General features: G+C 43.3%; 1 protein-coding gene across 2 annotated transcripts; it reads right to left on the minus strand.

Annotated features, from left to right (window-relative positions):
• Positions 1-20,688: 20,688 nt before the first annotated feature.
• Positions 20,689-23,373, minus strand: LOC101767635. Of its 2 annotated transcripts, none has more exons than XM_004972662.2 (2): positions 23,286-23,373; positions 20,689-22,896 (listed from the first exon to the last, which is right to left on the minus strand). In XM_004972662.2, the coding sequence occupies exon 2, from the start codon at positions 22,869-22,871 to the stop codon at positions 20,739-20,741; it is 2,133 nt and encodes a 710-aa protein (XP_004972719.1). In that variant the 5' UTR covers positions 22,872-22,896; positions 23,286-23,373; the 3' UTR covers positions 20,689-20,738. The 2 variants fall into 2 exon arrangements, with proteins under 2 accessions (XP_004972719.1, XP_012702432.1); XM_012846978.2 differs by having other exon boundaries at positions 23,275-23,366.
• Between the last annotated feature and the right edge of the window lie 974 nt (positions 23,374-24,347).

Here is a 24,347-nt window from a genome sequence, read left to right on the forward strand (position 1 = left end):
GGATGGAATGGTAAAAATCTGAACGGTGACATCTTTCAATGGTATTAAAGTGTGCCAAGGCAGTTGAATGGTAAATTCCAATTTTGCCTATTGTTTTGTGCTTCTTGGCATCTACGTTGTGCCATCGTAGATCTTTTCCATCTCATTTGCCTGGTAGCCGTTGTCCTGATCCCCAAGTCGATTGTTTGATGTATTCTCTGTGTTGTAAGATCCCTTATCGAGCGCCGTATTTATCAATGCAAGCAACGACAAGAGCTAATGGAAACCTCGCCACAAGTCACAGGCTGGTACAAAAGGATTCAGGGTGTGTTTTTGGATGGCTACCCTAACCCGCCAGAACGTGCCAGAGGAAATTAGGCAGGCGTTTGGATTACTCCAGAGAAAATCAAGCACCGGTGCAGTAGATACCAGTGCAAGCAACAAGAACTCCAGCTCTGAATCTCCCAAAATAAGCATTTCTGGAATTGGGTTCAGGAGTGGGACTCAAAAACATCACTCACCAGGAGGAACTCAACAGCAGGGGCTACAGATGTGAGCCCCACAATAATTATATAATTACACCAGTTGCGACTCAAACCAGATAACAATACACAAGATCATTTGTTTCAGTGGATATCAGGTGTATTTCATTGAGTTTGTACTACACCAAGATTTCTGTTTCTCTTCTAATGCAAAGTCTAGAGGTACAGAAAAATCTAGATAATTCCATAAAGTCACGAAAAATACTCTAAAAATCCTAAAAATTTCAGGAAATAGATTGGGACACGAGGAGTCCAAATAAAACACTTAGAGCTCGTGAAAAAGATTCTAGGGCCTTCTAAAAAATTGGATTTAGCTCTTAGAAAATGAGAATAAATTTTCAGGAAATGCTGCAAAATTCTCGGAAGGACCTAATCATCGTATTAACGCATTTTTGAAACTTTTGCACTCATAAAACACTGGAATGCATCGGCATGAATGCACAGACAGAGAATAATATTTTTTAATTCCGAAAAAATAAACAATTATTTTTCCTATTCTAAGTTTCTTGTAAAGAAAATAAATGTTGGAAAAATTTTAAAATTATGAGAAAATTATTGTTAATTATTCTTTTTAATCACATCCTGAAATCCAAAAATTTCAGGTTGTGACAACCATTCACTAGATGTGCCATGTGTTCTATGTATAGGTGAAACTGAAAGAGGAGGGGGGGGGGGTTGATTAATGGTCACTCCTATCTCGAGTAGTTAATGCGTGCATGTATATAATAAAACAAAACGACACTCATCAGTCTCCTCACTAGCCATACTATTTCTAATAAAATATTATAAATAGAACATATCTTTATATCACTTATAATATAATAATCCAATTGTTTAAAAAATAGCATTCAAAATGTAATTCATATTGGATCCAGTACCTAGTCCGCACGAGCAACTATAGCCATATTGGCTTCCTCCCCTCCTCCATCTCCCCTGCCTCTACCAGTGCCGGCACATCTGTGCGCGCATTTTCTAATAACCCTACATGACATCAATTACACCACAAATAAGAATAATGATAATCATAAAGGTTAGCAAGGTCAGAGTAAAAGGATCGGCAGAGTACAGAATTCAAGAGTTTGTCTGTTGCAAGGTCATGAGATAATTGCATAGGTAGGATTTTTTTTTCCAAACATGATACAGACACACAGATGCTTTGAAGCACACTTGGTGCCTTGGCGGCACATTGACCATGAAAAAGTAGTGTCCTACGTACATATCTCTTCTGCCTAGTTTGCAAACCTTCGGAAGTTCGGATGATAATTTCACAAGCTAGGTAGTTTTTCACTGCTCTGTGCGTTTCTCACTGCTTTGCGCATGCATTTCTCGCTGCTCTATCCTTGTGCACCATGCTGTCGTAAGCTCACAGGTGGGGAGCCGATATTTTCCTCGCCCGTCCAGAGTCGTGGAAGGAGTAGATTGGAGATGAGATATGTTGTCACTAGCAGAATATGCGAAGTGCCGTAGTGTCGGCAACACTTAGGATTATAAAAAACATTCAAGACACTCAGGACTAAAGAACCCCTTTTCGTCTCGAAAGTTTAATTCTGGATGAATTTTCGGTATCTTTGAGCCCTACCAACCGGGACTAATGCCGTGTTTTCCACCAGTGATAAAACACTCGCGAACTATCGTAACACTAGCAGCGATCGAACGCCTGAGGCACTCACTCTGTGCCTCCACAGGCCTCCACAGGCACTGATGTTTTGGCGTGCACATAGACAAAACCGACTTACCATAACCTCGGTGAATTCCCCTCGCCGCAAGCACCACAAAACTAACTAGATTTGAGTAAGAAGCATGCTGGCTAAATAGAAATTGCAAGACTTATATTTCAAAAGTAGCCAAAAGAAGCCACGTTCAAACTAAACTAAACAGCCAAGTAACCACTCTAATGGTTTTGGGTTCAACAAATCTATTAAAAAAAACTTGGCGGCACGTATATACCCGCGGTGTAAGAAAAGAAGATTTGAAATGGTTAGACGGAACACGTATACTTATCCTACATAAAGCATGATTAACTCAAGGATTCTACCAAAATATATATGTAAAATATTGCTGGAGAAATACCTAAGGATCTACTTCAAAATTTAACAATAATAAAATAAGATCTAACTATATTACCTTTGCTTGGATTCGAGGACGAGGAAGCACGCTGAGTGACACGCAGGTAAGAAAGACCTTGGAGTTGAAGTCTTTGCTGCTCGGGTTATTCACTAGAGGAAGCCGGTGTTATACTCCCTCCATCCCAAATTGTAAGTCATTTCAAAAATCTTGTAGAGTTAAAATATCTCAAGTTTGATCAAATTTATATGATAATATAATAACATTTATGATGTCAACTAAGTATCATTAGATTCTTCATCAATTATATTTTCGTAGTATACCTATTTGATGTCATGAATCTTTATAATTTTCTCTATAATTTTAGTCAAACTTGAGATGCTTTGACTATCCAAGATTTTTGGAATGACTTACAATTTAGGATGGAGGGAGTATGTACATAGGTGAAACTAAGGGAGGGGGTAGTTATTAATGGTCACTCTTATCTCCAGTAGCTAGTGCATGTAGGTATATAAGGCTAGCCCCAGTGCAAGGTTTCATTGCACTGTTTCCAAGGATGCCACATCATCCCATAAGGTGTATTCTCATGAATGAAATAGGGAGTTCCAGTGCACATTTTTATTTCATGATTTCATAGGATGCTCATGACATTTAATTGTGAGGCATGTGATTGGATATGGTTAGATGAAATGAAACTCTATAACCCCCAATGCAAGTTTCAATAGATTTCATAGTCTTGGAAACAATGTATACACAGTTTCATCCTGATGAAACTCTTTCTCTCTCTCACTTCATAACTACCATGCCATGTCATCACATATGCTGATGTGTCACCATATTTAATGTGCATGAAACCTCTATGAAACTCCCACTGGAATTAGCCTAATAAAACAAATCGATACTGCACATGGGTTTCTGGCCGCTCCACAGTTGTGCGACATGCCGTCGTAAGCTCACAGGTGCGAAGCCGATGTCAGCTCGCTCGCGCGTTTGGAGTCACGGAAGGAGTAGATTGGGAAGTGGTACGGTTTGAACGGTGACATACAAGACATGTTGTTACGACATGTTGTTACTAGTAGAATATGCGAAGCGCTATAGTGTCAGAAACACTAGGGATCATAAGCACTCGAGACACACTCCAAAAGTTTCCCATGTGTTCTAGTAGAACACTCGGTGAACTATCAGACACTAGGACGATTGAGCACGTGAGGCACTCTGTGCCTCCACAGGTGTGCGGAGAATTTTGTTGCTTGGCTGATTTTTTTTTTTTTGGCTCCTAGGCACGGTGTAGCTGCGTGTTGGTCTTGGGTGCTGTGCTAAACCGCCAGTGCACCCCACTTTAATCATGCTGCGTGTGCTGAGCAGGAAGGGTTACCCTTATGGTTGCCGCCTTGCCGGCTCATTTCCATGCTCACCTACTAGTGGTTCCATGTTGGCTAAAGAGAAATCGCAAGACTTATATTTCAAAAGCAGCTGAAAGAAGTCGCGTTGAAGCTAAACTAAACCACCAAGTAACCGCTCTAACGGATTTGGGTTCAACACATCTATTAAAAAAATGCTATAAGATCCGAAACAGTTAGATGACACACATATACTTATCCTGCGTAAAGCATGATTAACTCTAAGATTCTACCCAAATTTATATGAAAAATGTTGCCGGAGAAGTACCTCAATGCAAGGATCTAACTTCCAAATTTAACAACAATAAAATAAATATCTAACTATATTACCTTTGCTTAGTTTCGAGGACGAGGAGGTGTGCTAAGTGAGAAACGCCAGTAAGAAAGACCTTGGAGTTGAAGTCTTTGCTGCTTGGGCTATTCACTAGATGAGGAGTCATGTGCGCAGAGGTGATGTCTCGCTCGCTTGTCCGGAGTCGCAGAAGTAGTAGATTGGGAAACTATACGGTTTGAATGGAGATGAGACATGTTGTCACTAGTGGAATAAGTGAAGTGCTCTAGTGTCGGAAACACTTAGGATCATTAAAAAACACTTGAGACACTCGGTTAGTTTGCCGAGTGTTTTGATAAAACACTCAGCAAACTATTAGACACTAGGATAACTGAACGCGTGAGGCTCTCACTCCGTGCCTTCACAGGCACTGTTGTGCGGAGAATTTTGTTGCTTTTAGCCGGTTTTTTTGGCCACTAGGCGGTGCAGCCACGTGGTTGGCCTGGGTGGGTGCTGTGCTCAACCGCTAGTGCGCCCCACTGTAGTCATGCTGCCTGTGCTGAGTAGGAAGGGTTACTCTCATGTTGCCGGCTCATTTCCATGCTCATCCACTGGGTAGAACCCCATTCCCCGCCATATTGGAAGAGATGGTAAAAAAATAATGCTCCAGCAGACTTCCTTTACTTTTTCTTTTTTCCAATAATTATTGAGATAATCCAATAATTCACCTCAACTCTGCCTACATAGAGGAGGAGTTATGATTCTCCCAATAACAATGAAAGGGATATTAGGATATCCCAATTACCTAGTTATTAGGAAATATTTATTAGGGTACTGTTGGAGAGGTTCTTAGGCGATCCTCAGCTTCCAATTCTTATATTAGAAGTCATCTGGCAGCATATCTTCTTTCCCCTAGACAACGTTTGCTTATTATTCTTTAATGTGAATGATTGTTACAAGCATCATACGTTTGCTTAAAATATCAAGATTCATATAGCTTTAGAAAAGTTTAAATAACTATAGATTAGGATGGTGATGTGATATACTCCCTCCATTCTCTTTTGATAGCTCTATTTGCAAAATTATTTTTTTTCTCTTTTGATAATCCTATTTAAGCTGACCGTTCGATTCCCGTAGTACACAGAGAACAATCGCGTTAGCCGGGCTGGGCCGGGCCGCGCTGCAAACGGCCCTCTTTTTTTTCTTAAATGGGAGCTGACCGGTTTCAGGGAAACGTCGTAACCCTGCTGCCTTTTTGCGGACTGATCAGAGCAAAGTCACGAAATCAGTCAGAAAACTCCACTTACGACGTTTCCTGAAACTGTCAGCAGTCAGTTTCTACAATTTTCTGTCTCCGAACACACAACTGAATTTCAGTTCTTCACTCGTTTGAAACGTGTGGTAAAGGCAGGTAGTAGCACCGTAGCAGCAGCCACATATTCTCTTGTCATGCTTTCACCTCTGACTTGACTGCAGGCATCTCCTACTTCCTTGGCCGTCAAGCCTGCACATCTTCTTGGATCCCTCCTGCCACTTGCATCACTCTGTCCCTCCAACCTACAAATAGCTGATCTCCCTCACCACCAGTCGTCTCAGCATCAGAAGACGAGGGCGGCAGAGCTAGCTGCAGCGATGGCGTATGAGGCAGCCGCGGCCGTTGCTCTGAGAGGCCAAAGCCAGGTGTGCAGCCGAGAAGACAAGGTGGTGGAGGAGGGGAAAGCGGTGATGAAGTGCGGCGTTCTCAGGATCCTCAGAAGGGTCCTCCCGCTCTCCAAGGCACCAGCACCGTCGTCGGAGAAGAAATGAAGGGGGTGTACATGCATATGGTGATGGTTTGACGATTCTTCCATCCCATCATGATTTGTAATGGTAATTATTCATGTAGGGTAGATGTGATCAGAGAGGCGCATGGCTTAATCTTGAAGTTGTCAGCAGTGTACAGTTGTCACATTCGGTTTTAAAACAAAATCAAATACTACCTATACAGTCATGATCTAGTTTCATACATACAATGACATCACAAGTGAATAACAGCAACAATATCACATAAAGAATGAGAGAGTATATCAGAGATTTACAGAAATAAAGGCTCCAAACTTCACAGGCAATCGATTGGGGGTTGCGTACGCCTAGAACTCAGCACCATCTTCACAACAACTTCATAACAGCTTCTTCTTCTAAGCAACGTTGGTTATAGCAAGGGTGAGCACATGTCGTACTCAGCAAGTGTGGGGAACATATGAATGCAAGGCTTAAATAAGGAAGGGCTGACTGGTTGACTGCATTAGGCATTTTTAATTGGTCAAATTATTTGACCTGATTATATAAGTATTTACCAACCCAAAATTAAGCATAAACATAGTCCATAAGCATATGGCACAACCATAACCATGATTTAAGTTCATCTTCAAGTTCAATTATCATGTAAGGGTCCAGGCCGCTCTTGACTGTGAGCACGGCTGATATATCAGTTTTACACTCTGCAGAGGTTGTACATCTTTACCCACAAGTCGCGTAAAAGTTCAGAAGAACTTTAGACCCAACCATGCTGTGCTGATCAAGCACTCATCACATTACCGAGGTGTTACAGCATAGGAACTCTACGAGGCCTTTACAAAGATTCCCTAGTAAGGGTAGCTTTCTAAGGTTTCATGATCAGCACAATGCATAAACCTCTCTCAAACTGCGAAGCTACCATAGAGCAGATCAATTTGAGGGTCGAGCTATACACCAACTACTATCTCCCCCTTTTGCCTCTTTCATGTAAAGCTACCAAAAACTAGAGTTTCTTAATTAATTAGCCAAGACCAGAGCCGTATAGTTCTTGTGGTTGCACTGTTTTCCTAGATGGTCGCTCCAGTTCCAATTAAGCATGGTGATCTTGTATTAAAGGAAGGTATATCATAAATAAAATAATTTTAATCATTAAGTTCATTAAAACCACCATAACCCAAGTATAGCAGCTAAGCATAGCTACCCAACAGAAAAATAAACCCAAGTTGATAAAGAAAGATCATAAAAACTAGGCAAACCTTAATAAGACCCATCAATATTAAATGCAAAGCAATGCAAAAGTGATTAAATAAGGTTATTATGATAAAAGCACAAGGACATACTTGCCTTTCTCCAAAGTATAGCTGCTCAGATTATCTTCAGCTCTTGTTCCTCAAAGCTCTCGAACAATGTTCCTTCTACTCGCATCAATCATCGGCACAAGCATACAAAGAAAACAACAATCACAACTAAGAACAATTCATCAATCATACGAAAGCTTTAAAAGAATGTACTAAAGGATAGGGTTTGATTCTATGGTCACGCGAACGCAAGGAACTAAGGTTGAAAAGGCACAGCTATCAAGAGATTATATCAAACAAGAAAAGACTATGTGCTAGATGTGTTTTGACTTAATAAAATCATGTGTAAAGGTTATTTCAGAGAAACACCTTATGTTAGAATTAACTAAAATTATATTAGTATCTGGAAAAGCTGTAATAAAACTTAATCATTTTTTTTATTTGTAACTGTGTATGTATAAATTATAAAAATTAATCATTTATTCAAAAAATAACTTAGGTGAGAACATCTAAGTGCATAGCTTTACAATTCGGGTTGAACTAACCAAATATAATTAAAAACACATTTATATTCATATTAGTCAAATTTATATTTACTAAAGAAAAATCAAGATATAACCTATGTAGCTTTTATTCATAAAACAAATTAAATAAACATTAATCAAATTAAGTTTAATTTATAAAAAGTCGAGGTATATATCTAATTAGCTTTTAATCGGAACAATTGTTTAAATAAGCATTAGTCAAATTAACATTAGTTGTGAAAACGCGGGGTTGAACTCTAATTAGATTTTAATTAGAAAAGCAAGTATACAAATACTTAATCATATTAATATTTTGAAAAAATTGCAAAATAGAGAATATGAGCAAAAATGCTTCTAATGCGTAATTTAAGTTGATATGAATCTAACACAACAAGAATGAGGTTAAATGGAGCTAAAACGTGTAATCTATGAGGTCAACAAGGATCAAGGATCTAATCGTGATTAACAAAAGATTACAAGGTCTAACAAAGGATATTAGCAAGATACTACAAATAGTGCTCGCAAAAAGGCTAAAGGACAGGGTTAGATCTGTTAAAGGTGCATACTTGGGCTCGGTTGAAGGGATCTAATCTATTCAGGGGGTTATCTGTATATTTGCCAAGACACAAAGAAGTGGCACGCCATTACAGATCTACCCGAGGATCTCTCTGCAAAAGCTCAAGGGGAGCTTGGCCATGGCGGGTGGGTGCTCTGGCCGGCAAAATTGACGGTGGTTTGCTGGTCTAGGCTTGTGGCTGAGGTGTGGGATTGAGAAAGGAGGTCGAGGGGATCTTGTGGAGGCTCTTACCGGCAGCGGAGGTGAAGGGGGATGGCTAGAATTTGCCGGCGGCCAGTGACAAAGGTTGGATGGCGGGCGGCTCGGCTCCGGGCGATTGTCGGTGCTCTAGCGACGAGGATGTGTTGAGGACCGGCGGTGGAGCTTCGGCTCGACGTCGCGGAGCTCCCCATGGCATCAGCTTGCTCCGATGGTCGACGGGCATGGCGAATTGGAGTAGCGGAGGCGGCTCACGGTGCTCAGCCCCTGCGGTGGCTCACGACGCGTTTCACACAGAGAAGGGTGCTGTGTGAGGCGACGGCACAACAAGGAGGCACGAGGCTGCGGCTGCTCGCGTTTTATAGGTTGCGGCACCCTAGGGTGGTGTGGTGCGTACGCCTAGGTTGGCCGCCGGCGGTGCGGCCGCATGCTGCATCAGGAGGACGGCGGCAACTTGGCCCAGATGGGCCTCGGCTGGGCTGGAGCGAGCTAGTGGCTGACAGGCTAGAGCAGGTTGAGCCCACGAGCTCAGCCCAAAAAGATAGGATAGGTTTATTTTTCATTTTTTCATAAATCATTTCCCGTACAAAGAAAAATCCGAATAAAGCTAGATAATTCATTTAAACCACGAAAAATACTCTAAACATCCCAAAAATTCCAAGAAAAATTCCTAGAGATAGTTTTGGACATGAGGAGTCCAATTAACATACTTGGAGCTCGTGAAAAAGATTCTAGAGCCTTCTAAAAATAAGATTTAGCTCTAGAAAAATGTGAATGAATTCCAAAAAAGCTGGAAAATTCTCAGAAGGTCTTGGTTGTCGTCGAAACGCATTTTGAAACCTTTTGCACTCAAGAAACACCAAAATGCATTGGCATAATGTCACACCCTGAAATTTTCGAATTTCGGGATGTGAATAAAAAGTATAAATAAAAAATTTTTCTCATAATTTTAAAATTTTTCTAACATTTATTTTTTCTTTACGGAAATTTAGTGTAGGAAAAATAATTGTTTGTTTTTTTGAAATTAAATAAGGTTGTTCTGAGTGTTGCATTCATGCCGATGCATCTTGGTGTTCCCTGAGTGCAAAAGGTTTCAAAATACGTTTAGATGATGTCCAGACCCTTCTGAGAATTTTCCAACTTTTTCTGGAATTAATTCAACTTTTCCTATAGCTAAATGCAATTTTTGGAATTCTTTAGAATCTTTTTCACGAGCTCTAAGTATGTAATTTGGATTCCTCGTGTCCAAATGTATCTCCAGGAGTTTTCCTGAAATTTTTGGGCTTTCTGGAGTATTTTTCATTAATTTTCTGGAATTTCTAGATTTTTATTTCACGATTAAATACATCCTATCAGTTTTGGGCCGAGCCTCTGGCCTGACCCGCTTTGCCCTACCGAACCGGCCTGCTCAGCCCACTCCAGCCCAAGAAAGCCCATCGGGCCCGTTCTTGCTCCAAGGTCAGGCCGGCTATGAGGCCGCCGTCGGCCTGCCTTCTCTCGGCTTCTGCATCATATAAAGGGCAGCCCTAGCGAAACCCTAGAGCATCGTGCGCCCCTCTGCCCCCTAGCTCTCGCGCCGCTAGAGCTCCAGGTCGCACCGCCGCGAGGAGCGGTTCTCGATGAAGCCGAGCGCCGCCGCCGGTCTTCACTGCTTTCCACGGCCAGGAGCTCCCGGAGCCAAATTGACGCCACCTACGGGATTCCCCTTACCGAGCTGAGTCCATTTTGCTAGTTCCCGTCATGAATCGGACGCCGGAGCGCCGCCGCCGCGGAGTTCAAGCCGGCGCCGCCCGTTCTGATGTTCACCTGTTTTCCGGCCGCAGACTGACCGCGCACCGTCGGTCTGGCCGCCTCCAGCCGCCCGCGCACCGAGCCCCCTCCTCTGCGCAACGCCCCGTCGCCCCGTGCCATCAGCCCGACGCTAGCGGGACTGGCCAACCAGGTCGGCCGGCTAGAGCTCCCCCATTGGGAGGTTGAAGATGAGTTGGAGCTTTTGCGTCCAGGCCCCTGAAGAAAGGTATAATGTTTGGATCAGATCTCATGAATTGTGTGTTTCCCGCATATCCCCTAGATCTATCTGATCTTTCCAATCCAGCCCAAGTCTTCATCTTTTGCAGATCTAACCCTAGCTTTTCAGCTTTTCGCGGGTCCTGTTCTCTGAGTCTTGGTAATCTTCTCTGCTAACCCCTGAGATCTACGGTTAATCGCGAATAGGTCCCTAGAACCTTGTTTAGCTCGTAGACTCCATGTTTTAACTCCGTTTAACCTCGTTCAAGTTATGTTAGATTCATAACAACATAAATTACATGTTAGTAGTGATGTTTGCCTTCATTGCATGTCTTTAAAAGTAAATTTAATATTAATTTGATTAATGCTTATTTGAATGCCTTTTCTTAATAGGAATTTAAGTAGGCTTTACATCGGTTTTTCATAATCAATATTAATTTGACTAATTTTTATTCAATTAGTTTTCTAAATAAAAGTTAATTAGGTTTTATCACGGTTTTCATAAACTAAGAATTAATTGATTAATTCCTAATTATAGCTAACTTTTCTAAATAAATGATATCTAGGTTATACATCAGTTTTCATAAATAAACTTAAGATTCTTAATGATATTATAAATGCATTTTTAGTATTAATATGTTTAGTTAAACCCGAAATACAAATTTATTCGGTTAGATGTATTATACATGCTCTAAGTTTCTAAAGTTAATTATTAAATTGGCATAAGCTGTACTTTAATATTTACAAATAAAATATGATTAAGTTTACCACGTTTTCAATGATTAAGTATAACTTGCTTAATTCCAAATAGGGTATTTCTCTGAAATAACCTATATGCATGATTTTATCTAATTAAAATGAATCAATCATATAGTCCTTTCATTTCTTTATAATTCAAAAATCCTGATAGTTCTGTTTTATGTGTTTCTTGCGTTTGTGTGACCTTAGATTGAGCCTTGTCCTTTAGTATGCTCTTTTAAAGCTCTTCTCTTGATTGGTGTATTGTTCTTTGTTGTACTTGTTTGTTTGCTTGTATGTTTGTACCGGTGATTGCTTCGAGTAGAAGGATCACTGCTCGGAAGATTTGAAGAGTAACAGTTTCAAGAGAGCTGAAGAGCAGCATGAGTAACTTTCCGTTGGAGAAAGGCAAGTGTCCCTAACCATCCTTCTACCTATGCTTTGTTCACAATACCATGGTTATAATGCTTAATTGGAACATGGAGAACCACCTAGGAAAATAGTGCTACCACAAGACTAAATGGCTCTGGTTTTGGCTGAATAATTAGAAACTCTAGTCTGGGGTAATCTTACCGAAAGGGCAAGAGGGGAGTGCGTTGACGGGGTGTAGCACTCACTCTCTTGTAAAGTGGGCTTTGCTAAGACACTATACCCACAAGGGGACTGTTATGCTCTGCTTCGGCCTGAAACCTTAGCGGGTTACCACTTACTAGCGAATCTTTGTAAAGGCCTCGTAGTGTCCCTATGCAATCACACCTCGGAAGTGTGGTATGGTGCCTGATTAGCGCCGTATGGTTGGGTCCAAAGTTCTTTGAACTTTTACGTGACTTGTGGGTAAAGATGTGCGACCTCTGCAGAGTGTAAAACTGATCGATCAGCTATGCTCACGGTCAAGAGTGGCCTGGACCCTCACATGATTAATTAAACCTGAAGATGAACTTAAATCATTAATCCTGGTTATTTATTGTGGCCTTGCTGAGTACCAACCATAAGTATACTCACCCTTGCTTACTGCTGCTCAGAAGAAGGTGTGTGAAGTTTTTCTACGACGATGCCGAGTTCTAGGCGTACGCAAACCCCAGTCAAGTGCCTGTGAAGTTTGGAGCCTTCGTTTCTAGGATTAAGCTGTATATCTCTGATAATCTTGTAAGTCTATTTGTATCTTTTTATGTGATATTGTTGCTGTTATTCACTAATGATGTCACTATATATATGAAATTTGATCCTGGCATACATATAGGTAGCACTCGGTTTTTCTTCTTAAAACCGGGTGTGACACATAAATGCAACACACACAGAACAACCTTGTTTAATTTAAAAAAACAACTAATTATTTTCCTATACTAAATTTTATGTCAAGAAAATAAATGTTGGGAAAATTTTAAAATTATGAGAAAATTATTGTTTAATTATTCTTTTTAATCACATCTTAAAATTTTAAAAATTTCAGGGTGTGATAACAGTACCCTGTAGGTAGCTAGTGGGGGTTTAATTTGTAATTGAAGTGTATCAATTTCGAAAAGTTTCAAGTGCAGTGCTTTACCATCTGTTTGTTTTGTGGCTTTGGCCTTGCGGAGACTGACGGACGTTTTTTTAATTGTAACTTGATCGTTCTAGAATGAATCCCCTGTACATATTTACTTCTGATGGCTTAGTAACTCGTATGACTCTGCTTATGTTTACTTGTGCTGAATTCTGGCTTAAGCAATTTTCACTCTGCATGTTAGAGCACGAATTAAGTTCTTCCGATGGCGTGAAACAACAGGGTGGCGTGAAATTGTCTTAAGCAATTTTGCCCGATGATCAACGTCAAATTAAACAAGAGGGTGGATCGAAGTCGAAGCCAAAATGACTGGTGACGTGAAACTGATGAAGATGATTTGACTCAAGACAAAGTTAGAAGTTAGAATGACAGTGCTTTATACAGAAATAAACAAGTTTTTTAAGAAATTCGGAAATTACCATACGATGCACGAAAGGAATGCTTGACCACTTTTGTTCTTAGCTAGCTTTGTGCAAACAATCTTCCCATCATGCACACACTTAACCATTGTGTAAACTTTCACACCCATGGTATATTGCAACTCTTTGTTCTTTCCTTGGGTTATCGGGACCTTTTGCGCATTGTTATATCGAGACCTTTTGCAACACTTAACCATTGGGTAAGCATTGTTATTTTTCAAATTGTTGCTATTAGGTCGATATCATTTATGTCATATGAATGTACAATATCTTTAATTTGTCATATTTGTTTCTTTCCAAAGAAACAAGATGTCAACTTTATATGGTTATTCCGATTGGGTCAGGGGGCACATGACCCACCCTTGCCCCCTCTAAGGTGGTGCGGCGACTATATATCGCTTGCGTAACCATCTTCTTTTCCAGCCTACTGTATAAGTAAGTTTTATGATATTGGTATCTTCAGCCTACTGTATAAGTAAGTTTTATGATATTGGTATAGTATGACAAGTCTTTTCTATTTTCCTTTTCCATTCCTTTTTCTTCTCATTTAATTTAATTTTCCTATCTTATTCCTTTTGAATTTTTTCCTTTTATTTTCTTATTTCCTTTCTAATCCTCTTGTAGAGATTTTTTCTTTTCATCCAATTTGTAATTTATCCTTTTCATAATGTTTATCACTTATTACATCTATTTCAAATTATTAATCATTTTAATTTTATCCGTAGTCAGATTTACGTAACTTTGATCAAGTTATTGTACCGTGCCACAGATGGGAAGGGCTGCATAATTTCAGTCACCCGCCTTTTTTTTCGCGGATGAATAACATTACATTTTTCGCAGAACAGCTCACAGATACCAACCGCATAAGAGGTCTATGTACGTGTCCATGAAATTGTCAGAATTGGTCATTTTTTTATAATAGGACTCGCACGCATCTGCCATCTCCACTCGTTTGAAACGTGCGCTAGCATCCAGAAATTCTCGATCGCTGTCACTCACACTCTGACTGTCGACTCCATGCAGGATTCAACTCCAGGTTCCTTGGGTACCAAGACTTGTTATGATGATTCTCATCATCATAACAAGCCACAAAAAAGCAAAAGAGCCCTAAGTAGTTTCCGCGAAACTTTCAGCAGTCATTTACCATTTTTACTAGAAACGCACAACTGACATCCGCACTCGTTTGAAACGTGAGGTAGCAGCCTGATATTCTCTTGGCAGGTTTAGCACCGATCGCTTTCATTTTGACCTCTGACTCCACTCCAGGCATCTCCTACTAGTTCCTTGGCCGTCAAGCCTGCACATCTTCCTGGATCCTTCCTGCCACTTGCAACAGTGTCAGTCCTAGCTACCTACAAATAGCTCTGTTCATCACCAGGCGTCTCAGCATCAGAAGACGAGGGTGGCACTTGGCAGAGCTAGCTGCAGCATCAGCAATGGCGTACGAGGCAGCCGCGGCCGTTGCTCTGAGAGACCAAAGCCAGCCGCGCAGCCGAGAGGACAAGGGCAGCGCAAGGAGCCGCCGGCAGCAACAGGCGGAGGAGGAGAAAGTGGTGGTGAGGTGCGGCGTTCTCAGGATCCTCAGGAGGGTCCTCCCGCTCCCCGTGGCACCAGCGCCGTCAGAGAAGAAATAAAGGGTGTGCGTCCATGGTGATGGTTCCATGATCCATATCCCATCATGATTTGTGGTTGCAAGTAATCATGTAGAGTAGTTGTGACCAGAGAGGTGCCAATTCATCCCTAAAACCAAGCCGAGACTCTTGTTTTCCTTTACTTGTTCATTATTGTTGACGGAGGGCTAGCCGGCTAGGGTTGAGAGGACAGGGGAGGATGCAATCTACGAAATTCATCCATTAGAGAGCGAAATCTTTAGGATTTGAATCCTCCAAATGTTGTTGCATTGGCTTCCGCATCTTGTATCCTCCATCCTCATAATAGATTGTTTGCTTGCCGTCGCTCGTGGTTTTCCATGGCATGAGGTTTTCATGTAAATTATGGTGTCAAATGTGTGGTTGATTTTTTAATTGGCTTGCTATATATTTGTGCCATTTAGTTGGATGGTTTATAAATGGTTGCTATATATTTGGGCATATATGCATGTGAGTAGCCAAGCCACATGAAATCCACAGACCGACTCTCTTCGCATAATCGAACAACCCTCAAAACAAACGCTTCCGCATGCCTCCATGCTCCACGTGCATCATCATCGTTGTTTTGAGGATGGAGTGCAGCACTAGTACACAGTAGCGAACAAGTCATGGCGTAGGGTGCATGACATGTCCACGTGCGATGCACGCCATTCTGTAGGGGTTCCACATGTCAGTGGACGAGCGAGACCTGTCCATGGATGCCATGCCCTGTAGGAAGGCTCCAAGCGCTACTCGTTGCGTGCGGCCATGTCAGAGTTGTTTGTTGGTGGCTCCTCAACGGCAGCACTGGACACAAACTGGCCTTACACTGCTGCAACAGCATCCAGTTAGTCCAGCACCAATGTTTGTCGAATAGGAGCATCGTTGTGCGTTTCGTTGCCGTCGCCACTGGCATTTCTGCCCTTTCTAAAAGCCTCTCATCACTGCCAAATTAGACATGGCCCTTGTTCACTTCCTACAAAACTCCCAACTTTGGCACTATGAAAAAGAAGATTCCCCATCACATCAAACTTGCGGTACATGCATGGAGTACTAAATGTAGACGAAATCAAAAACTAATTGCACAGTTTTATTGTACTTTGCGAGACGAATCTTTTGAGCCTAATTAGTCAATATTTGGACAATAATTCACAAATACAAACGAAACGCTACAGTGTTGCTACAGTAATTTGGCACCTCCCAAATTCGCAAAGTAAACAAGGGCATGGCTCAAGACATCTTTAAGACTAAAAACAGACTTTTAAGAAAGATATGCTATAGGGAACCATATGCCCTCTGACTCCATCCAGTCACCACCCTTTGCCCTCTGACTCCATCCAGGATTCGACTCAGACATCTCCCAGTTCCTTCCTCGATGCCATTCCCACTTTCTGGGGCACCAGATTTAATGTGGTCATTCTGAGAACCCCTTTCCCTTATTCAATTCAGGCACTATGTAGTGGTTTTGGACCTGTAATAAAGTACCGATAAAATCCTTCTTTGACAATGACACAGCGTGTCACATTGGGATCCTCTGATTCAATTCAGCCTGCCTCAGTACTAGCTCTGCTCTGCCTGCTACAAATAGCTCACCATCGGGCGGTTCTGCAGCAGAAGCAAGCACACGGAACATTAGCAACCTGAGTGACTAGTCGTCCTTACTCCTTAACCCATGCCAGCAGAGAGAGAAATTATTCAAAGGTGATAAAGTAGTTCACCAATATCTGTGGTCTGTCAGGCGCCAATTAATAGCTGCAGCAATGGCGTACTACGAGGCAGCTGCGGCCATCGCCCTGCGAAACCATCTGCGTCGCGCAGGAGAGCAGGACGGTCATGCAGGAGAGAAGGGCGGCGCGAGAAGCCAAGGCAAGCCGAAGAAGGTGGAGGAGGAGAAAGTGGTGATGAGGTGCGGCTTTCCCAGGGTTCTCAAACCGGTTGTTCCCGTCTCCATGGCCTCAGCGTCAGGGAAGACTAGGTGAAGGGTTTGGCGTTGGTTGCATCATGATTTTGTAAGTAGCCACTGATGTGACCATCCGTTCGGATATTATCCTTGCTGAAAATCCAAATCAGGTTACAAATACTTTCTCAATTAAATTTGGTTCCTTATCTTTTGGTAATGAATATGGAGAGAAGTCGAAGAATAAAGTTCAAGCTATAGCCGTGCCAGGCAATATGGTATTTATTGGGTCTAATATTTGCAAGAAGCATCCAGAGAAGAAATCACATATTGGATTCATGCTGTTGGAGATGGATTAGTTATCAAGGTCATTAGCAATGTGGCCAGATTATTTTATATTATTTCTAAATGTGAGTTGTTAGCTTGTTTTGCTGGAGTCAAGGTTTGTTTCGTTAGGTGTTTCACTTTGAGAGTCTGGGACTCCGGGTCGGTTTGGTCTTTTTTGTTTTGAGTCAGACTTGAGTCCGGTTTATGCCAGGGCCTGCTGAGTCCTAGCTGGTGCTTGCGTGCACTTTTAATTGGCCAGGGTCGGTCTTGTGGCCCTAGAATTGTTTTATTTTGTGAGTTTTTCCTCTGTCGTCGGGCGACTGCTTCAGAGAAGATGGTGATCCCATCTGCTATCTGAGGTCGATCCAATTTTGGATTGTGAAGGAACGCGATCAGATTGTGTATAATCTTGGTGCGTTTGGATTCTGTGAGTTCCTCCTCTTTGATCGTGGGTGCTTTTGTCCACGGGTGAGGAATCGTCAACAGTTAATCTAATTACCTAGTTCTGGCTGGTTCTATCTACTGTTGTTCTGATTTGTTCGGCAACTATTGTTCATTGTTTAATCAAATTAGTCTGTGATCTATTTGGCTGATAATTTGGAAAGTGAAGATTGTATCGTGAAAGTGAGGGAAAATTAGTAAATCGCCGCCGGTGCCCTTCAGCCACCATGTAGTACATGTAATTAGAGAGTTTAATTTCATACTTCTTGTATTTGATTTCACAAGCAAGCATGATGGTTGTTTTAGATACATAGTTTCTTTAGTATGCACCTAACGGAGGGAGTAGTAGGAGTTTTGTTTGTAACAATTCTGATGTAAGGCTTATCCATGTGGGCGTGGCTGCCCTTATGGGATCCAAATATTGTGTAAACTATATAACATTAGCATTTGTCTTCAGAAATAAATTAGCATTCAAGGGGTCCAGTGCAAATTTACCTTTGATGGCAGTCATTGATCACCTTGCAAATGCTATTGGAGAGGGTTTTTTTTATTGTATTGTATTTCTCTTGTTAAACAAATACGATGGCATTGGTGTTGTGAGTGCATTCATTAACAAAACTATTATTTTTTCAACCGGCTTATCACTGGGTCAAATACGACCGGCGGTGATACCTTTTCCCTCGGGCAGTTCTACAGTAGGTGGGCACACTGCACACCGGAATCGTAAAATTAAAAAGCATATCACAGCCGGTTCCATCCACAGACTAACAATGATCAACTTGGCGATTTTCACTCCGGGGTTGTGATATGCCTAGCGGTGAAAACCCGTCCATTTGCAAGAAAAAATTTATAACCTTTTCATATGAAGTAATATGAAGACAAACTTTATATCAAAGTTACAAAGGTAGTTGAGAAGTATAATTTTTTAGTGAAAACTTTTTAATTTGAGGTTGTGTAGCTGCCAAAATATTTGATCTAAGTTCTTAGACCAATCAAATGACATCGACGAGAAACAAGGTCAATGCCGAAGTTGTAATACTCGACGAGATGTACAGCTTTGTGCTTGATTAAACTTTCATTTAAGATTGTTTTGATTCAAAATGTTAATAAAGTGTTCCCGTCTCCATGGCATAAGAGTCAGGTAAGAATAAGTGAAGGGTTTGCATTGGTTGCATCATGATTTTGTAAGTAGCCAGCATGTAGTACATGCCATTAGAGAGGTTTCATTCTTATTATTCTATTTCATTTCACAAAGCAAGTATGATGGCATTTGGTGTTCAGTAGTGTATTGTAGGTAGCTAGTAGCCTAGTAGGTATTGTGTTTCAAGTGTAAACCTTTAATGTTGTGTGAATTGTATTCATTCCGAAAAAAATAGCATTCAAGAGGTCCTATACATATTTACTATTGATGGCTGAGATAGTAAACTGGATAGGGCTGCTAGTAGCTTATGCTAAAACTATGCTTACTAAAAAATGGTTATTTACTTGTAGATTTTGAAAACACATAATTTCAGTGCAAATGAAAAAATATTAAGGACTAGATACAAATAGTAAGGTCAGTCATACATCCCCAGACCCACATGAAGCTCTGTACGTACCCACGCACAGGGACGTACGCCGGGATGCATCAGGACATGAAGACTACTATACAGGGAAACGTAGATTACATGAACTCCTGAAAAACTAGTCGGTGGACAAGGAAACTACTTTTCTGAGTTAGAGTAGTACTCTGTAGTCGCATCCAACTTGTACTCTTGTAAAACAACTACTCTGTAACTCTGCTCCCCCGATATATAAGGGCGGTCAGGGACCCCCTAAGTTCAAGTTCAATCCAATACAAGCAAACAAACACACAAGACGTAGGGTACTACGCGATCTAGCGGCCCGAACCTATCTAAATCGCGTGCCTACGTGACCATCGAGTTCCTGATTTCGACGACACCCACCAACCAAAACTCTATCCCGAGTACTCCCGTGTTAGGTTATTGGGTATAAAACACCAACAAGTCCCAAGTCCCAATGGTGCACACGGTGACTAGCACTACGCCATAATAGATTTGTGCTAGCACAGGGAAATTAGCGTGCTGGCGGGCGCGATTGGCATCTGCCAGCATAGAGAATCATCAGGCCGATGGGGAAGCGCCCACCAGCACACCCGCCAGCACAGGTCATCCCATCTGTACTGACGGGTGGTTATGTCACCTGCTAGCACAGAGAGCCACTGTGCTGGCGGACGACATAAGCTCACCACTAGCAATACATATTCTCTCATGTTGGCGAGCTAACTGGTATGTATAGTTACAAGTACTGATTGATGAGGCAGATTAGGATGTGCAAGGATCTAAAGCACTTGATATATTACCGTTTCAACACTGACCCTATTGGAAAAGGACCTAGCTGTGGGTTTTGGGCTCCAATGTGGAGAGTGTGACTCTTCTTCCTTCACGGTATTGTCCCATTATTGGAGCGCTGGTTGGGTAATCTGTTGGCAAGGTAGTTTTAGGGTCGGCATTTGAAGGGAGTAGCTAAAACCATAACAAAGCAATATGTTGAGCCTCATTTTAATTTGAAGTGCAGTTATCCAACAAAGGTCACTGTGCTAGCGGGCAATGCAAGCACCCGCCAGCACAGGTCACCCCATCTGTGCTGGCGGGCGATATAAGCCCACCGCCAGTATAGATGGGTGACCTGTGTTGGCGCTTGGCTTATGTCGCCCGCCAGCACAGAGAGCCAATGTGCTGGCAGTTGGCTTATGTTGGCCGCCAGCACAGAGCATAGTATAAAAGTTTCTCTTCATCTTCTTTCCCAGGCAACCTTCCATTTTGACGCTTGACGGGTAATCGTTTGTGATCTGTGCTTAACGGGACATCGGCAACACCCTCAAGAGCTCGGAGTGATCACAATCTGACATCTGACATTGGCTTGTCTTTTTCGTGTCAGCGATATTGTAGCGGGGGCGGAGTTATATATGTAGTGTATTCATTACTGTTTTGGTTATGTTCAAATAATGCAGCGTAACATGCTAAAGTATATGTTGCTGAGGGTGGATGAATTGGTTGTTCCTGCAAAACGTGCTATGTTTTTTCATTTCTTTTTCCCTCCGTATTATTCAGACGGTACCAGAGGTTGAACCGGAAGGCAGCATTTTGCCTCTTTCACAGTATTCCACCAGAAGGGCGGCCAGGGTGACGAGCTCGCTGCCGTTGCTAAGCTGCATGGCATGAGAATGCGCGCTGCAATGGGCGCCTGCGTAGCATAGCATCTCCAACCACACCTGCGCGATCAGCTTGAGCATCATCCCGGCGGCCGCGGGTGCGGCTTGTAACTCCTCGTCGATCAGGCACCTGCAGATGTCGGATCCTTTTTTCACTGAACCATTGTACACCCCGTGACGTACCTGCTCAAACCGATCCCAATCTGGTGTACTGTCCGGATCAGGTTTGAGGGCCACCGCACGGACCAGATCCTCGGCTGAGGCAATGTATGAAGACCCTGCAGATCTGATGAGGTCGGAGCACGCTCTGGCATAGCCGGTGCGACTAGCAGGAGGGGGCAACATGTAGGGGCGTGCGGCGAGGAGGAACAACATGTAGTTTGAGAGCTCCTGGACGGCCCTGGCAAGATCATTATCCTCCTCCTTCTGACCTTTTTGCGTTTCTTGCTGGCGCCTGTACCAGCAAAGGTAGGCATCAGTGGCGATGTGCCACACAAGAATGCTCTCCCCAAATTCCACGCCAACAACACTCTCTAGCACGAGCTTCTTCTTGCCGCTTCCAGAGTATCCACGCTGCTCCACGCCGGCACGAGCTTCTTCTTCATCGTCCTCGGTTTTGGGGAACAACCAGGCTTTCCACGCCGGCACGGCAGCGTCGTGGTGGGCCGATGCCCAGCGCTCTAGAGCTGCTCGGCCCCTGGAATTGCGGATGTGGCTCAGGTTGTCGTCGGGGATCTTCACGCTCTCCAACACTTGTTCCACCAGTAGGCCCTTGATGCGAGGTGACACGCGAGCGGAGTGGGAGTAGGCAAAGGTGTTCCACCAGTCCTCCACTCCTATCAATTGCGCAACCTTGGCGACGATCGGCCTCGCCGCAGTGGAGGAGCACATCTGGAACAGGTTGTGCTGTCCTATGGAGCCCGACCAGGTCCTGGGAAGGTAGTCGGCGGCGTGGATGCATCGGCGGAGAGCTGCGAATGCAACATCAATCCGCCAGCAGGAACATCGGATGCTAGGACGACGCAATCTAAATTCAAAAAAAAGGTGCCATGTCCAGGTCGAGAGCATGATTCTCAGCCCTGACACGGTCTCCAGGACGACGGCCCCAGCTAACAAGACGTAGGTGACTATAGCATCTTTCCTACTACTACTACTCCTGCTGTTGCTACCAACTAGATGCAGATGAAACAAGAACAATGCATCGGCTGTGGCCACCCAGGAGAAGACACGGACGCATAAACCATACCATGTGTGGATCACCTCCGCCTTGCTGTACAAGACGTCGTGCATCAAGGACAGCTGCATCTCGGCCACCCTGCACAGCACGTCCCCTCTGAACTCATCCCTGTATTCCATGTCCACAAACACAAATGGTAGCGGAACCTTGATCAAATCCTTGGCAACATCAAGCATGCTGTGAGCTACCTGCAACAAGCCTTCCGTGTCCGTCTCCTTTAGCTGTGAATGGCCACAAAATGTAGTGGACCTTCTGTCAGCAATTCTGTAGCTCTTGCCAGATGGGTTACTATTGGCGCGCATGAGCGCCAACACTCTCTCCCCGTACTTGGCAACGCCAACCACAAAAAGGAGGATGGCGGCACGCCGGAGCAAAGGACGATGTCGGCCGTCGCCAGCAGGTTCCTGCAGGGACACATACAGGACGTAAGCAGCTCCAGTGGCCTGCACGACGAGCGTCTGCAGGTGGCGCAGCCACAGCCGGTTGTCCTCCATGGCATAGGCCGTGATGTTGTCCTGCCCACCAAGGTGCACCAGCAGCAATGGTGCCCAGAGCGCCATCGCTTGGTGCTCAGCCGCCTGGCTCGTCGCCGACAGATGGCCGATGGTGTAAATCGCTATCGAGTCAGCCAGCACGTACGCCGACCAAATGAAGGCCCTCAGCACGCCGGAGTCGAATCGTCGCCGGAACTCCGCCAGTAGGAGGAGCGTCAACTGCAATGTGAAACTCAACAGCACCAGCACGTGGAGTCCCCATTCTTTCCACAGATGCACCACATCTACTGCTGCCATATCTTAACGCGCGCTCTTCTTCGTTCTGAAAGGAATACACACACAAGCTCCATAAATACACAGCCTGACAATAACAACGTATACTTACTCCTTGTTCGGAGTTTCATCGTAGGTGAGATAAGTTTTACCACCACGAAACCCAGCATCTACATTTACCAAGTTCTCAGCTTTGGTAACTGTACCATGAAACTGTGCACTAAGACTGGCCTAATCTGATTCAAGACATGGATAAATAGCGCTGAAATTTGGAAAAGGGGCCCAAAACGAGGGTAAGGGCTCACATGATTTTCAAAGTGTATGAATGAAAAAAAAAATAGAAATGGACCCGATGCTGATAATTCTTAAAATGACATTCTTGATTAATCCCACGTGATAAGAAGAGTGCAAAAGTTGTTGTACATACCATTTACGTACCTTGTATATATACAGACCTATCACTTGAACGGAATGGACCGGTTGCCTCGCTAGTTATGATTTGTTTAAAATGAACTATTCATGGGCGATGCTGTGATGATCAAAGAGTCGTCAAAGAAGAAACATATATATGAGTAGTGAGTTGATGCGAGACTTGGCTTCTGAAAACTCACTGGAATTGCGTACGTTTCGTTCCGTGTGTGGCACCATATATTCGATATTCCACTTCATGCGCCGGTCACAAGCAAAGGTAAAAAGCAAGCGATTCGCATTCGTTCCTTGTTGTGATACAGTACGTTCTCTGTGTGTTATAACGAATGAACAAAAGAAGCAGCAGTTATAACAAATGATTGTATTAATTTGTTCAGTGTTATATAGGACATGCCGACAAATAATATAAAGAGAACTTACCAGATCTTTCAGATTGTCCATGTCATCGAGAAACAAAAACTGCCGAAGCATATCTGCGGTAGAGATGGCTGCGACTACAGCAGCCAACAAAAATAGCTGCAGCCAGCGAGCAGTACAGTACGTTGCAGCCAGAAGCCAAAGCTTACGAGTACATGGATATGGGCAGTCGTTTGGCTAGCCTGCAGCTCCAGCAGCTTGGCTGTTTTGGGCGTGCAGTTGCAGCATATACGCTGCAAAAATTCTGAAGCGCTGCAACTTTTGGGCGTGGGCATGTTTAGTGAGTTTTGCGCGCGAGAATGGGCTAGAAGCGTGCGTAGAAAGAAATGGGTCTAAGGAATGTATGCCGACAGTTGGATGTATATATTGAGTTATACCACTATTAGAAAATGTGCCTCTACTACCGGTGCTAAACCTCCCTCTAGTACCGGTTTGCCAACCGGTATTGGCAAATCGGTACTGGAGGGGACTCCCTCCAGTACCGGTTGAAATAAAAAAGAAGAAAATCCCCCACCCTACCCTACCCCACCCCACTGGCCCCTCCCTACCGACGACCCCCGCCGGCCACCTCCCCGCCGGCATTCTCCTCCTCCACCTCCACCCCCACGGGAGGCTCTCCTCCACCTTACCGATACACATTCGTCCTCCCTCAAC

Source organism: Setaria italica, chromosome VI, assembly GCF_000263155.2.
Source record: "Setaria italica strain Yugu1 chromosome VI, Setaria_italica_v2.0, whole genome shotgun sequence".
In the NCBI taxonomy this organism is placed as follows: Eukaryota; Viridiplantae; Streptophyta; class Magnoliopsida; order Poales; family Poaceae; genus Setaria; species Setaria italica.

Bases quoted from the DNA above. Each gene is read 5' to 3' on its own strand.
- LOC101767635 (XM_004972662.2), bottom strand. From the start codon at position 22,871: ATGGCAGCAGTAGATGTGGTGCATCTGTGGAAAGAATGGGGACTCCAC.